At 48.1% G+C, this 16,947-nt stretch overlaps 1 protein-coding gene across 1 annotated transcript; it reads right to left on the bottom strand.

The window, feature by feature from the left end:
* Positions 1-9,475: 9,475 nt before the first annotated feature.
* PKDREJ (polycystin family receptor for egg jelly) lies at positions 9,476-16,138 on the bottom strand. Its single transcript, XM_009907172.2, has 2 exons — positions 11,960-16,138; positions 9,476-11,788 (listed from the first exon to the last, which is right to left on the bottom strand). The coding sequence occupies exons 1-2, from the start codon at positions 16,136-16,138 to the stop codon at positions 9,476-9,478; spliced, it is 6,492 nt and encodes a 2,163-aa protein (XP_009905474.2).
* Positions 16,139-16,947: the final 809 nt, after the last annotated feature.

Raw genomic sequence — 16,947 nt, forward strand, 5'->3', positions numbered from 1 at the left:
CTGTTCAGTGCTAGAGAGTGAGCAGCAGGTATCCAGCATTAAACACCATGCTCTCTGCTTTCACTCTTCCTGCATCACACCAGTTACTAACTGAGTAACAATGAAAAAAACCTCCTTTTTTCTTCCATGGCTTTTTTCCCCTCATGTTTCTGTCTTGCAGAGGAATCCACAACTGCTAACGGTAGTACAAGGTTAGAGAAGCTAGAGGCAGAACTGCAGAGCCAGGAGAAAGGGAGGGCTGAGATGAGGGACCTGTATTTTCCTCTTTACTGACAGTTAGCTGCTATTTCTGCTCAGCCTATGTGGTGAAACTTGATCCTCAGAGACATATGCTGCAGAGGTGAATTAGGGGCAAGGTGAAACAGAGTTGTGACGACTTGTCACCTAATGCTCCAAAAGACTGGGGAGCCCCAAGATCCTCAGAGGTTACAGAGGCTTCCTCACAGCCACCCAGTTGAGAAAGCCCTGATCTGTTAAATCCTGACCTTGAACTTTGGGGATCATCTCCCTTAACCCATCATTCCTTCTCCACCAGCCCTCTCAGTGCCATTCCTGGTGTTTCAGTAGCACAGGAAGTTCTTCAGATGGAGGACACAGAGGCCTGGATGCTGGTTTGGTAAACATATCCCATTTGAGAATACTTGAGGCAACCACATTTTTTCAGGAGGGAGGCAATCCTTACATATCAGGGATTTTTCCTTACCTCCCAGGGATGCTCGAGAATCTAATTAACTAAATTACTTTCAGATTTCCCAGTTAGACAGAAGGCATATGTTGCCTGTTTCTCCCTGTATATTAACCTGGGGTTCTGCAGACTGTACACAAACTCACCTAAATCTGCTTTTTGGAACCTGTATCTTAAGGTTACCAGCTAAGCCCCTCCAAACAAACCTGATTTTACCTTTTCTGTAGGTAGTCAGCAGCAATACCAAGACACCCACCTGCCTGAACCAGACTGCCCAGAACATTTTGTAACCAATATTTTCTTAAAAAATGGGAAATAACTAACCCCTGAGGTAGAGCATGGAAAAGTCATTTGACTCAACTAAAGATGCCTACCACGGTGGTCATTTCTTTACCATAATGCCAAATGCTAATAACAGCAACACCCACAACAAAGAAAAAGGAGTATTTATATGGCAGGATCACAGACTTTGGAATGAATGTGTCCTGATTCAAAGTCAAAAAGAACAGCCCTGGCTTCAGAGCTGACATGTGTTAGGTATAGAAACACCTGCTCTCTTATAGACCATTGGCATGTAGAACAGATTCTGCTCAGTGACTACCACTGGGAAGGAATGATATCTATGTACAAACAGTGCTGGCTGTGGCAGTTGAAAAGCATATGATCCTGCCACCAAGGCACAGATGAATTTAGGATGCTTTCCATTTTACTCCCAGCTTACAAGCCACTGCTATCAGCTGTACCAAGTTTTATTTCACTGGGGACACTGGGGTTTTTTTTCCAGAGCTTGTCTACACAGCAGCACTTGGGAAAGTTAAGGGGCAAAGTTAACAAAAGTAGGGACTTCAGAGTGAATCTTCCCATCCAGAAGTAAAGTTTGCTGCAGAACAAAGTCATTTTCCTTAGGAAAAAAAATAAGGGCAATGTAATAAGCTTTTCAGTTTATGCTTGTGCTTCACACCTTTAGTCTAAACCACCAAGCAGACAAGGCCTCACAAACCACCCAATGCTTCCAAAAACCTTCTATGCAATTAAAAATAGTCTGTCTTTATGGTAGGTAGGAAATGCAACAGCAGCAGTGCTGAGATAAAACCACAGCTGAGGCAGACTTTGCTTTACTGCAAAGCAGAATCACAGAATGGGCTGGGTTGGAAGGGAACTCCAAAGGTCATCCAGTCCCTCTGCAGTCAGCAGGGGCATCCCCAATTAGACCAAGTTGCCCAGAGCCCTGTCCACCCTCACCTTGAATATCTCCAGGGATTGGGCCTCAACTACCTCCCTGGGCAACCTGTTCCAGTGTTCCACTCCCCTCCTGGTAAGCTCACTGGTTTGGCCCTGCACACCATCTCAGCAAGAATCTTGATGTGACAACTCTGACAAGGTGTCTGCCTCCACTGCAAGCAGCATGAGGGAGGGAGAACTTGTTTCTCTTTAGCATACCAACACCAGGATGAAGGATCTCTTAACAAGTCTAGGGCACCAAATCCCTTCTTAATAATGACAGACAAATCTGTGACCTCAAGTGACTCCAGTCAGCACCAGTGCTACCACTGCTGCCTTCTCTTTTCCTTGACGAGTTCTGAAGCAGCCCCATGTCCCAGCAGCACGTCAGATAGCTGGCTGGCTGCTGTGTAATGAAGAAGTCTTTTAGAACAGCTTGTCCAGAACTGAATTCTGCCTGAGCCTTTGCCATTTTGGCTGGAAGCTGCAAGGTACTTCAAACACATACTTGCTCTAAGCACGTGCATTGCTCTTGTGTCAAGAACACAGCTACCCACACGTGCTGCATTATGAAGCCAACACTGAACCAGCAGGCTCAGCAGAAACCTGCCAAGTCAAGCCCAGAATGCTGCAGGACGTGTGTGAAGTTGGCCCTTGTGTCATGGCAAAAGGCAAGGCACAGAGATTCAAATGCCATACTAAGGAAATAATTGCAGGAAAGGAAAGGTGTGTGTTAGATGCTGCTAGGAGAGTGCTGCTCTATGTGACCTGCGACTCACAAATGCTATGGATGTGGGGAAACGGCTAGCTGATCTTCAGAGGTGCCTTCCAACCCCCACCATGGCATTCAGGGCAGTTCCCTAGGGACTCCTAAAAACCTCAGGGCAGTTCCTCTCAGAGCATTCTGCTAACAGGCCTGGAAGCTATGCCAGAAATAATAAATCACCACTAAATTGCCAGGGTCAGTGACCAAGCAGTAGCATAGATAAGTAATCTGATTTTCTTTGCTTCAAACCTCGTTAGCACAAGTCTTTACAATGCATTGGTTAAGCCCCTCTTAATACTCCAGAGGAGACTCAGGTATTCCTGAGTCACTGAGAAACTAGAGAAACTGTAGAGGAAACCAAGTGCCCACAAACACACTTAGACTTTGATCTGAAAGGCTGTTGGATAAAATCAACACCAACACACCTTTCTCTTCTCCAGTTGAACCCTTATTTCTTTTAACTGTCAAGATTTCCCTGCACCCTGATGACAATGACCTATGAAAATAATGAGAGGCTGATTCTCCATGGGAAAGGGTGCTCTCTAATAGAAGGGGAGGAGCCACTGAGTTCATAGCCTGGCAGGGGCCAAGTTACTTTGCAGTATTTGCTGTGATATACATTTAAACACACTTCAGCACCAGGAATGCACTCACCCCCTTCAGAAAAAAAAATGATCTGTTGCATAATTCAGGTAAGAGAACAGCACAACCTTCATACTTGCTGGTTAACCCCCAAGTGAACAACTCTTTCCCTCCAGTTCCTTCATGCTATTGCCCTGAAGGTACATATAGGCCAGCTGCTGGCTGCCTCCCTGCTCTTCTTTTGAGCTGTGTTCCTAGGTCAGGAATGCAATTTCCCCAAGCATGGTCACTTGGAACTTTTACCCTTATCTCTCCTCCCAAAGATCACTTGATTGAATTAAACCCTGACTGTTTGCAGCAACCTCTTCCTTCAGGCTGGAGCAAGGAGAGGACTGTATTAGTATTGCTAGGCTCACTTGGCTCTGAGGGAACTGAGATCACTGCAGGCACGTGGCAGACCACAGTTTGTTAAGGAATTGCCTGTGGCAGCAGGGTAAATGGCCCAGATGGTCACAGCTGTAAAAGTGAGTATGTTTTGTGAACCGTTGTAGGAAAGACAGAAGGAATAGAGGAATGTCAGAAGACAGACAGAAGGAATGCAAAGAACCAAAGCAAAGCCCTTCCTTGGGCTTTTATGAATGCAAGGTGAATCTCAAAAAGGCATCTATTAATAGGATAGCCGATTTAACAAAGCTGAGAAACGAACACTTCACCAAAATCTAGCCCAAGCACTCCTTACTCGACTATGGCTGGTAGCCAGCTGTAAATTAGGCAACATTTGGTTAAGGATGAATCCCAAACGAGGCAAGGATTTAACAGCTTCACACGGGAACGCCGCTGCAAGGCAGGACCTGGTATATAGCACTGCCCTCTAGCGGACACACGGCACCCGTGCAGCGCCGGGCTGCAGGGAATTCTCCCCTCAGCACCTCAGCTGATCGGAGTGACTCACTGCCCAGCCAAGCGCATCACACAGCAAGAGGCGTGGAACAAAACACAAGCTAGCTGCTCATGGATGCTTGGTAGAGGCCATCTCCACACCTCTCCATAGCTGAAGGCATTCTACAGGAAGGCTGCAGAGGGACTTTTCCTAAGGGTGTCCAGAGATGGGACAAGGGGGAATGGTTTGAAGCTGAGGCACAGCAGGGTTAGACTGGAGCTGAGGAAGAAGTTCTTCAGCATGAAGGTGGTGAGACTCTGGAACAGGCTGCCCAGGGAGGTTGTGGCTGCCTCCTGCCTGGGGATGTTGAAAGCTAGGCTGGATGAGGCCTTGAACAGCTGAGTCTGGTTAAGAGGTGTTCCTGCCCATGGCAGGGAGGTTGGAGTACATGATCTCTGAGGTCCCTTCCAACCTAAGCCATTCTAGGATTCTATGCCTGGCTGCAGAGGCATAGCAAATGCTGCATCTCCTTGCTGTGTAACAGAATGAACAAGCCTGACAGAGAAGGGAGAACTAGTGCTATTAGTTCTGCCTTTCCTTCTCCCTCAGAATTAATCTATGTTCATATCTGTTTTTCTGCTCAATCTCCTTCCTTGCTATTTTTCCCCCACCCTCTCCTCCTCTTCCAACAGGCTTTTCTAAACAGAGCACAAACTTATCACATCATCATCCATGATGCCATTCTATATGTAAAATGGCCTAGAAATCCAAGACAGGCAATGGAAGCTTGTTGCTCCTCTCTCAGCAGTTCTAGGGTCTTACCAGGGAGGAGGTATCATAGCAGATCCAGACAGTGGAAGCAAACATCAGTTTCTGGATTATGGTTACTCCTTGCCAAAATGAGGAAATCAGACCTGAAGTCTCATTTAATTAAATCTCCCCACTGGTACAGCCACAATAAACAAGCTTGCTGTGGCCACAGGTTACCCCCCACCCTGCACAGAGTTTCATCTTCCTTCCAGACTGTACTTCCTTATTGTAGCTTTGTTAATATCCACAGCAGGGAAGAATAAGTTGGTAAGGCTCTATGAACATGTAAGTGATGATGATTCCTTTAAAGTTGTCCTTTAGGAAAAGTGATGGAGAGCCACACATGTACCACTTAAAGTATCAGCTTGGCCAAGCACAATCTAAACATAGTCAAACAATTTCCAACAGAGCCTGAAAACAGGAACACCAAGTTTTGGTGGAAATACAGGAGGAGAGGCTAACAGGGTGTTTCAGGAAACACAACACTGCAACCTGACAAAATCCTGGAAGAAATAAATACAGCTTCAGTGATTTATCTCCCTGGAGAAAGGTTAGTACTGTAAGGAAATACTCAGCCCGCAGTATGTGGGGTTGCGTGTTACAATGTCCTTGCTGTGACAGCCCCTGCCTTGCTTCCCCCTGGGACCAGCAAGCCACTGAGTGAGGCTCTCAGGTTGTTAGGCTTGAGCTTGAGGACTGCACAATGAAATGGTGCAAAACCTTTAAGGTGAAAAGCAAATGCAAAAGTACCAGAAGGGTGGGGACTGTAGGGTAAACAGAATCAGCTTCCAGAATGCCCAAGAATAAAGAATGTTAGAATCATGCAGGTTGGAAAAGACCCTTGAAAGCATCAGGTCCAACCCTACTCTACCAAGGTCACCACTAAACCAGTGCTGAGTGCCACATCTAAAACACCTCCAGGGATGGGGACTCCACCACCTCTTTGGGCAGCCTCTTCCAATGAAAAGATTTATCCTAATGTCCAGCCTAAACCTCCCCTGGTGCAGCTTGAGGCCACTCCAGATTGCTGTGTCTGTGCAGAGGGAAACTTAGAGGGGATCCTCCCCTGTTCTTGGTGGTGTAACCTTCTTATATTTAGTAGAGATCACAGCTGCACATCTTAACTCTCTTTGAGGCAAGGTATAAAGTGTGACAAGATGTAAAACAATGCTCTGGTTGTAACAGTCACTTTGCCTGGCAAACTTCTCCCTTTCCACGGGAAATAAAGAGGAAAACATTATCTGCATGGAGTCCAGAGGCATGAAGGTCTTAAATTTTGCTTGCATGTAAGACACCATTTCAATTGCAATTGGTATAGCCAAAGAAAACTACTATTTTTATGTTACCATTAGTTATGCTGACAGAAAGAGGTTTACATCAGTACCACTTCTAAGATATACCAACTAAAGGAAACTAATCAGCATATGGTATCATTGCACTGGGCTAGAATCAGCCAGGTTGGAAAAGACCTCAGAGATCTTCAAGTCCAACCTATTACCTAACACCTCCTGCCAACTAAACCATGGCTCCAAGTGCCACATCCAAGCCTTTTTTGAACACCTCTAAGGACACGACTCTAGAATCAACCCACTTGGGAAAGACCTGGAAAAGACTTCTAGTTGTGCCTCCACGGCAGTATATTGGTAAGGTTACAGTGTATTTCAAACCTTTCCCACTCCCAGCAAAGCAAGGGTTTGAACTCCGCTCTCCCACCTCTCCAGAAAGGCTTCGTCTGCAGGCTGTCTTGTGAAGGAGAAGCCCTGCACCCTGCCTCTGCAGCAGCAGCAGGACCAGCCCGGGCCCTGTCCTAAGGAGGGCTACGGCCACCCATCTTCAGAGGGATCCCGGCTGGCAAGGAGACAAGGAACGCCTTTTTCAGGTCCCAGACACGCATTCTGCTGAAGGGAAACCAAGGATTAATTCTTTTCATGGCTTTAGCGGCCACGGTTGCCGGGCAGCTCGACTTTCCCGGGCAGCTCGACTTTCCCGCGCAGCCTGTACGCCGCGGCCCGGCTGCACACAGGGGCTGCACACAGGGGCTGGCCCCCAGCCCCTGTCCCCGGGGCCTGCCACGGCGGCGGAGCAGAGCCCCTCAAGTCCGAGCACCCGGAACTGCGCGGCACCCACCAAGGCGGCGGCCGGCACCCACGCGAGGCGACCGACGGACGGACGGACGGCGGCCTCCTCCCGGCTCCCTGCTCTGACGCCGCAGCCTCAAGCCCCAGCGCCCCTCCTCCTTAAAGGGACAGCGCCACAGGATGCCGAGCTGCCGCCCGCCACCTCCGTCGGCGCCTCCCCGGTGAGATGAGGGAGCGGCGGGCTCCGGGCCTGCGCTGCGAGCTGGCGGTGGTTGGCCGCGCCGGGCTGGCACCGCGGTGCGAGCCCAGCGGGAGGCGTTTGGGCGGGAAAGCGGCGGCCGCGCCGGGCTGGTACCGCGCCAGGCTGGTACCGCGCCGGGCTGGCACCGCGGTGCGAGCCCAGCGGGAGGCGTTTGGGCGGGAAAGCGGCGGCCGCGCCGGGCTGGTACCGCGCCGGGCTGGTACCGCGCCGGGCTGGTACCGCGCCGGGCTGGTACCGCGCCGGGAGCCTCCATTTAACTGATAATGACACTCAACAGGCTTGTACAACAAGCAGTGTTGCCCAAGGTTCAGTAGTGGGGGCTGTCCTCCTTATTAATGATCTGGATGAGGGGATTGAGTGCACCCTCAGTAAGTCTGCAGGTGACACCAAGCTGGGTGGGTAGATCAATCTGCTGGAGGGCAGAAAAGCTTTACGGCAGGATCACAGTATCACAGTATAACTAAGGTTGGAAAAGACCCCAAGGATCATCGAGTCCAACCTGTCTCCACAGACCTCATGACTAGACCATGGCACCAAGTGCCACGTCCAGTCCCCTCACCTGTCTGGACAGGTGAGACTGAAGGGCCACGGTTAATTATACAAAGTTCAACAAGGCCAAGTGCCAGGTCCTGCACTTGGGTCACAACAACCCCATGGTAAGCTGCAGACGTGGGGATATGTGGTTGGAAAGCTGCAACTTGGAAGGGGGCCTGAGGGTATTTATTGGTTGACAGTCAACTACATAGAAGTCAGCAGTGTGCCCAGGTGGCCAAGAAGGCCAGTGGCATCCTGGCTTATGCTGGAAACACTGTGGCCAGCAGGGACAGAGAGGTGACCATCTCCCTGTGCTCAGCACTGGTGAGGCCACACCTCAAGCATTGCCTTCACTCCTGGGCCCCTCACTACAAGAAGGATATTGAGGGGCTGGAATATGTCCAGAAAAGGGCAGCGAGGCTGGAGAAGGGCCTGGAGCACCTGGGCTGTGAGCAGCATCCAAGAGAGCTGAGGGTGTTCAGTCTGGAGAAGAGGAGGCTGAGGGGAGACCTCATTGCTCTCTACAGCTCCGGAGGGGAGGTTGGAGTGAGGAGGGGGCAGCCTCTTCTCCTTGGTGTCAAGTGACAGGACCAGAGGAGATGGTTCCAAGCTGCACCAGGGGAGGTTCAGGCTGGATGCTAGGAAATATTTCTTCACTGAAAGGGTTCTCAGGCATTGGAATGGTCTGCCCAGGGCAGCGCCGGAGTCACCATCCTGGGGGTGGGGGTGGGGTTCAAGCGGAGTGTGGAGCTTAGGGATGTGGTTTAGTGTTTACCCTGTGGTGCCAGGGTGAAGGTTGGACTGATCTCTTCCAACCAGACACATTCTGAGATTCTGTGAACAGAGCTCCAGGGAACACTGCTTGTGACTGGCTGCCAAGTAGATTTAACTCCATTCACCACAACTCTCTGGGCTCAGCCATCCAGTCAGTTTTTTAATCCAGCAAAGAGTCCACCAGTCTAAGCCATGAGCCACCAGTTTCTCCAGCAGTATGCTGTGGGAGGCAGTGTCAAAGGCCTTACTAAAGTCCAGGCGGACACCAGTAGGAACTAAGAATGGTGTTTCCAGATCTCAGGCCATTTTTGCTCTTACATTAGTGAGTGCTCAGCCAGAGGTGAGAGTTCTGCTCAGACTTCTGAGCTAACTCCTTATGTATTGCCTTTGTGAAACAGGCATCATCAGTTCCTCTGTGTGTGTGGGCATTGGCTGGCATGGAATTAATGATGCCATGAGATGAGGGGTCATGCTTAGCAAGGAAACTGGAGCAAGGGAAGTTTTTTGACAGTAACTTTCACTTGGAGACTGGCTGGGGATCCATTTGCAGGTTTGGGGGGTTTGCACTTCTGAAGTAGTTGTTATCTCAACTCATAAGTTTATTTCCTTTCTCATTTTTTCCCTTTGATTCTCTTCCTTTGCTCCTGGGAGTGAGTGAGCAGCTGGGTGGGGGCTTACCTACCAGTCAGAGTCAATCCCCTGCACTCTGACAGCCGAATACCACTGCAACTGATGCAAAATAAACTGGAGAACATCTTACAACCATTAGCAAGGAGTTGAATGTTAAAACAATCTTAGAAGTCAAATATTTATGAACATTTATTTGAAATGCAACTATTACAGAGTAAAGATGGTCTTGAATACCAGATCTATCTTGCTTTGCTCAGATGACAAAATAATCAAATTTTCCCCATTTCCTTTTCTGTTTGTTCTTGAACCCCGAATCTTGCTGGTGTCTTCTCTCAGGCTTCCCATGGAGTATGTTGTGGAAAAGACCAGGCTTGCTGGTTTGGGATCTTTTACATTTCAGAAGAGAAAGCAGATTTTTGAGCCTTTGCAATAGAAAGGTGGCCACCTGTGCTTCATCAGATGGTTCTCCGTGTTCCTGTCGTTTCATATCTTCATAGGCAGACATAATGACAGCTTGGAAGAGATGAATCAAGACACAGATCATCACTAATGTGAAAGAGGCTAGGAAAATAGCCCCCACCAACCTGTTGGATGAAAATGGGGTATCACTGAAAGCTGAGACACAGTAAGAGAATATGGTCTGAGCTGAATGAATGATGCTGTTGTATTTCTGTTCATGTTGCCCGAACACAAGGTAGCCAAACATGATAAAAGCAAAGAAGTACACCAGCACCATGAGGGCCGTTGAGGAGATTCCAGGAAGGGCTGCCAAGATGGATCTCTGTACCAGGCGCACATCATAAACCAACTGAAAATACTTTAGAGTTTTCAAAATGGCCAGAAATCCTAAGAAGCCCATAGATATCCTTAGACTCTGATCCAGGTGAGAAACTGCATGAAAATGAATGAAATCATGTGGGTGAAGTAAGTAAAAATTTACTATATCCTCTCCCATCTTGTACTTGATGATCTTTAACAGGACAAAAAGGAGGAATGCTGATTTTAAGCCAAGGTTGATTATGTTGGAAATGTTTTTAATGTAATCTTTTTTCTCTTGGTACACGGTGTAAAGCTCCTCTGCAATGTAAATGAGTAGAAAGGCAATGACAATGGCAAACAAAGCTCTTTGAGCTTTAGTTTGGTGTCGGAGAATGGGGAGTGCAAAAGAGTGTACTGCCAAACTTGGTTTTACGATCCCAAACCCAGACATTTCAAATATGACTGAGATGGTGCAGAAGAGGTCTACATCTGAGTTAAATGTAGTTAATTCAGTGATCACAGCCCATGTCTTGTCATCAAGCCAGTAGCTCTCTTCTAGAGCATTCAGCCTTATTGTTGAATTAGGACTTCTTTCATTGGGGAAAAAGTAAAACGTGTACCCTGCTGGTCCATATGTGTGCAGATCTCCATACGAATAATACATCCACTGAGACGTGTTTTGCTGGTAAGTGAACCCATCATAACTGCTGGCATCCTTGGAAACAGACTGGTTGGCAGCCTTTGTCCAAGTGCCGGCGTAGTGCCCCGTCTCTGGGATATCGGTGCCGTATACGTGAAGACAGTGGCTCTTGCTGATCACCAAGTGATTTACAGAGCTGTGAGGATGGAAACATTTCTTCCTGGTATCTTTAGCCCGCACTTGCCTCATCCTAGGCAAACCAAGGATTTTGGACCAGCTCTCAGAAAGAAAGGTTGGCTCAGAGTCGCTGTGGATCAAAGGCAAGAACGAGTCTTTCACCCACCTGTAGATATCTTCCAGCTTATCCACACTGGAGAGTCCTGGGGAGAATTGGTTGTGGATGAATCGATTGTAGTGGAAATTATCAATGTTGTCATTGGAATATATGAAATAAAAGAACAGTGTTAGAAAGAGAAGGTGACTGATCAAATCTTTTATGAAAAGGAATGCTTTAGCTTTAATTCGTGCCCTTTCCAGCATGTTTGCCATCTCATCAGCTTCCAAAGGCTGATAGTACTTGCTGCGCCTGATTTCAGCCAGTTTCAAGTGCACTGCTCTCATCTCATCAGCACTCAGCATTTCTTCGGCCACCTTAAGCTCGGAATACTTTTCCTGACTTAACCACGCAATGTTTTCGCAGCGCTTTCGACAGATTGAGCTTACAGCCGATAACAAAATGATTTTCAGAAAGGAAAGGAAGAACACATTCTCAATAAAGGAGACTACAGATGCTAAAAGCCACTCTAGGGAAATCTGGTAGCCATAAGATAAACCATACAACACAATGAAAAAGGAGGACAGCCCACTGACGGCTACAACCAGTGCCCACGAGAGACAGGTGCGCCACCGATGGCAAACTGGGCGCGCTCTCTGGAGGAAAAGCGTGGAAGTAGAGCTTAGTGGTTTCCTTTCTTTCTGAAGGTTGCCCCCTTCTTCTGCATAATTACTACTAAAGTTGGAATCTGCTGGTGGCCTTCTCTTTAGGGGAGCTTTAGCTATTGGAAGGGAATTTGTGGTTGTCATCTGCTCCTCCGTTACAATTACATTTGCGTCTCTTTCAGGAATGGTGCAGTTATTCCAGAATGGGGGAGTGAACTTGCTTCTTGTCTTTCTGGAATCTGGAGGGCTCTGTGAGTTGCTCAGACTGGGAAAGTTCCCCAAGGGATTCATATTCCTCAATTGTGCTGAGGTTTCTGAAACTTTTGGTGGTTGTTCCTTCTGGTTCTGAAGATTTGCAGACAGCGGGAGTGAACCTGGCTTTAGGTCTGTCTGATTCACACCAGGAGGAGGAGGGTCCTTCTGGGAATAATTAAATAAGGCAATTATAAGGATTTCCACAGGTAGAGTAATCAAAGCACACTCAATTCCTACCATTATTGACCTAAGAAGATTCATGTGTGCTGAAGACTCTTCGTTCTTGTGAGCATTAAAGAACATAATGTTTACAAACAGGTTTAATAATAGTATTGCTAAGCAGCAAGACAACCTTTGGAGTCTGCTGAAAGTGCCAGTGGGAGCACGAGCGAAAACTGAGAGCCACAGATGGCCCTCTGTCAGGCTTCTGACAAGATTAATTAAAAAATAGTCAGTTCTGTGCAGAGGTGCCTTGGGATCTGTGACAGAAAATGTCCTTTCTAGTAAGTGGTCACCCTTATCAACAGAAAACCATTTCCGGCACACGAAGAACCAAATCTTCCTGGTGGACATATTCACCACTTCAGCTCTGCTTAAGAACCAACCTGGAGATGAGCCCTTGTTGTTGTGCCACATCCTGAGGATGCAAATGTCTCCCAGGTCTTTCTTAACAGTCAACAGAAAGAAATCAATACTTCCTTGTCGTAAAGACGGGAAGTATGGGTGCCTTAAACAATGGGCATCGCTCTTGCCTTTCTGGCCATAGAGCTGAAGAAAGACATCTGCTGTGGTTCCAGCTCCACAGCGACTGCCTGTGTATAAAGTGACCAAATATCTGACTTTGTCAAAAGGGTCGTTGTCTGGCAGGACTATAACCTTGCATTTGTCTGCCCTGTCAGCCCTGTCTTTTCTCATGGCCCAGATGGCCAAAGGAACGTAGACGGCAAAAATGAACAGCACCGTTAAGAGGGTCACTAGGTTACTATGTATGTCTGCTATCAGAGCTTTCTCCAGATCTACTATGTTGGGGGCAACTATTACTTTGGCTGCCAGGAACCTGATGCTAGATGTGGATGTGACTGTCCGACTCGCGCGCCTCTGCTTCAGATTGCAGACGCAGTGCACCCTCTGCCAGTTGGTCATGGGCCCAAGCATGCAGGTGTCTTGCCTCCACTGACTGTAAACATTATCCAGAAATAAGCACTGATCACTGAAGATGTGAATGCTCACCAGGCTCTGGGTTTTAGAGCTCACGACATAGGGTGTCTGCAAGACAATGGAGATGTTATGAGCCTCTCCACTGCTTCCTTGAGCTGTGGCTCTCAGCAATGACTCTGGGAGGCAGATAATATAGGGAGTCTCAATGTTACAGTCAGTGCTAGCTGTCTCAGTTTCTCTTGCCACTGTTGCCTTGTCATGAAAAGCATCAAATGTGGCTATGGGGTAAGCATGAGTGACATTAGTGCCTGTAAATACTAGCACCTTGAAAGTAACTTGTAAATTGGTCAGGATCTGGAAGTATGTGGTTGTGGTATTTTTGTTGATTTCCAAACTGAATCCTCCGGTTGTGTGAGCCTGTGTTTTACCAGGTCCTATTGCTAACTGAAAAGTTGAAGATTCCTTATCTTTCCTAACAACAATAATTTCTGGCTTTTCAGGCATGATCCCTAGCAGATGCCCGTTATCCTTGTTCTCTGCCATTTTAAACCCCAGGACCATTGTTGCAATTTCTGATGTGTAACGTAACCAAGGGAAGGGGTTCTCATCAAACTCAAAAAGGGCAGTGGAAATCACCGCGTCGGGGGACAACCCTGAATAATTGCCCTTTTCCAGCAATGGATAAAAGCAATTCCTGCAGTTGTCTTTGTCAGAGAAAGCACTTGTCATATTCCAGGCTTCCTCTTTTTTCAAGGTGATATTCCACTTTTTTGTTCCCATGAGAGTGTCTATATCTCCAGGGACTTTGCCCTGGAAAACTATCTCCGTCAAATTTTCCGTGATGGACACGACTTGTTTAACCCCATCTACGTTGACGCTCCTGCGATTCAGGAGGGCAGCTCTCAGGACATTGGACAAGCAACTTAGTATTCCACTGCTCTGAATTTCTGCTTGCTCAGACCACTGGCTCTCATGCCTCCATACATTCAACACTCCCGTTACTTCTGCCAGTTTCTTAATGGCGAGGTCTTGTGACCTGCGGTTCACTTCATCAGCGTCCTCTGTGACGTGACAAATAGAGGCGACTACTTGATTGGCTTCCATTGTGCTCTCAGCTGAAATGTTCAGGGCTGTTCGAATCAAGTCTTCTCGAAGCTGAGCCGTCGGGAGCTGGAGAGCTGGTGTGGCTTTAATGTAGTTTAAGAGCGAGGCTGCCAGGTAGTTCAGATAACCCGCACTAAAATAATCGCCGGTCTGGAGGTAAGACGTCATCCTCTTGCTCAATCTGCTCACCAAAGCCATCAGGTCTTGAAACGGAGCAGCCGGCGGTTGACTGCTAACAGGGTTCTCCACCTGGGTGTATAGATTCACCTGAGTAAATGCCCCCAGGGAATCACTGACTTGAACGTAAAGTGTCAGACGGTAGTTCTGAGAGGGCACTCCAACCGGGAGAAAAGACGGAGGAGTTTTAGGTTGATAACCAAAGTACAGAATTGTGCCAAATGTGTTTTCCTCCACAGAAGTTATTTTGGTAGTTCTGGATACATCAGAAGCTATTACCACTTTGTATGTCAGAGGTGTATGTCTGTCAGAAAATCCACGGCATGCAACCACAAATTTTGTCTGCAAGGCTCTACCCCAGCGTGGGTTGATGGTGCACTTGCCAGCCTTTGGAGGAGAATTGATCTTAAACGCACGTCTATACATGGAGGCCCTGCCATCCAGGGTAGTTACATTTAACAGGAGGAGGTAGGATCGCTGTACAGCCTTTGTAAAAGTCTGAGCATGTATAGACAGGTAAGCCCCATGCCTCCCCGTGGTGGTCCTGGAAGACCAGTCAAAGCTGATTTCTTTAAAGTTTCGAGAAAAGAGAGACCAGTAATAGACTGGCTTGTTGTACGATCTACAGTTCAGGCATTTGCCAGACAAGACAAATCTCTCTGTTGGAATTAGAGCTTTACCACAGTTTTCAATGCATGTCACATCCAGGAGGAGTGGAGAGCCAGGCTTCACGCTCACAGTTTGATCAGCATAACTACTCCTTCCGCCCTTTTCAACCACTAGACGGAAGTAATAGGTGTCTTTCCCTGGGAGGAATTGTCGAGGCACTGTTTGAACTGGACCTGAGGGTGTTACCCATTTCAAATCCTTCTGGTATGGGTGGCATTTCTTTCCTGGGCTGAGTGTCATGGTTTCATAGTCCGCCACCTCTTTAGTGCAGTACCAAGTAAACGTCATTCCCTTTAGTCCTTCCTGAGAATCAGGATCGTAGGATGCAGAGCCATTGAGAATCCACCTGTTAGAAAACCCCACTGTGCGGAACGCCCCCCCTGCAATATTCGCCACGAGATCGGTGCCCTCGATCAGGATGTAGACTTTATCTGAGCCCCTGAGGATAGTCGTTGTCCTGATCGGGTTTATCTCAACAGTGAAATAAAAGAGATACAGGCCGAAATCTAAAGTGTAGCTGGGCACGGTTAAGACTATCATTTCGACTCCGTGCATCGCGTCGGTGTTGAGGGGTTTGGACCAGTCGGGATCGGTTGTTGTATCGCGAACAGCATAGATTCGCCACAAGGACTTGACAGAAATAGCAACGTTGCACTGTAGCAGCAGCCTGACAAAGAGGTAGAAAGATGTCCCTCTTTTCTGGTTCAGGATAGTGGTGTTGTAAGGTTTCTGAATATACAGATCGTATATCTGACAGAATTCCTGCTGGCAAGATGTTGGTGCTTCGATGGCTCTTGCGGCACTGTGGTTGACTCTGACTCTCAAAAAGCCTGGTGTAAGGCTGCTTCTGGTACATTTCACCTTTGCCACAAACCCAGTGGATTTCTTTGGATCAAAGGGCAAAGCAGAGCGACGGACAAGATGTGTAGCAGTCTTTCTTAGGTGGTCGTCGTATGTGTCTGTGCTGTTCTGGAGGAGGAGGCCTTTCTGTGTTCCAAAAAGCTGCAGACGGAAGGTCCACGCACACTGTAGTGTTGGATCCTGTGCAGGGACAAACCGCACTAAATAAGTGAAGCTCTGCAGAGAAGCAGGATGGCTGCTGCTGAGAACATGGACTTCAAAGTCCACACATGAAGCAGATGAGTGTTCCACTGTAAGGAGGCTGGAGGCCACAGGTGGAGGAGTGCTGCCTGGCAGGAGGCTTCTCTGCAGCATGATCTGGCCTGACCAGCTCAAGGTGTTCTTTATCCAAGTCGAGTTCAGGTACCAGAAGCAGCAAGGTGGAGGTGGTGGCTGTGCCTCTTCCCTCTCTGCCTCTGGTCTTACTCCTGGGGTGGGCTGGTAACACAGGTTCACTGTGCTGTTCCACTGGCATGAGGCCCAGTGCTCATCCTGCCATCCAGAGACTTCTCTGTGAGGGCCCCAGCAGGTGACCAGTGGAGGTGGTGGCTGGAGGTGGGGAGAGAAGCATGGAATCATTAAGGTTTGAAAAGACCTCTCAGATCATCAAGTCCAACCCATAATCCAACACCACTGTGGCCACTAAACCACGTCCCAAAGTGCCATGTCTATGTGTTTTTTGAACACATCAGGGATGGTGACTCCACCACCTCCCTGGGCAGCCTGTTCCAATGCCTGACATTTTTCCTCATATCCAATTTAAACTTCCCCAGGAACAATTTGAAGCCATTTGCTCTTGCCCTATCACTAATTACTTGGGACAAGAGGCCAACCCTCACCTAACTGCAATCTCCTTTCAGGCAGTTGTAGAGATGAAGAAGACCTCATTTTCTCCAAGCTAAACAACCCCAGTTCCCTCAGCCACTCCTCACCAGATCTGTTCTCCAGCCCCTTCCCCAGCTTTGTTGCCCTTCTCTGGACCTGCTCCAGCACCTCAATGTCCTTTTTGTAGTGAGGGCCACAAAACTGAACGCAGTATTTGAAGGGCAGCCTCACCAGTGCAGAGCGTGCCCCCAAGCCTGGGAGGCAGCAGCCGAGCAGCTGAAGGAGGAGAAGACAGCGCG

The sequence above is a fragment of the Dryobates pubescens genome, chromosome 27, assembly GCF_014839835.1.
Source record: "Dryobates pubescens isolate bDryPub1 chromosome 27, bDryPub1.pri, whole genome shotgun sequence".
Lineage (NCBI taxonomy): Eukaryota > Metazoa > Chordata > Aves > Piciformes > Picidae > Dryobates > Dryobates pubescens.

Bases quoted from the DNA above. Each gene is read 5' to 3' on its own strand.
- PKDREJ (XM_009907172.2), bottom strand. From the start codon at position 16,138: ATGCTGCAGAGAAGCCTCCTGCCAGGCAGCACTCCTCCACCTGTGGCC. The intron at 11,789-11,959 runs GTGAATCAGACA...GATTCCAGAAAG, and splicing joins AGGACCCTCCTCCTCCTGGT to ACAAGAAGCAAGTTCACTCC.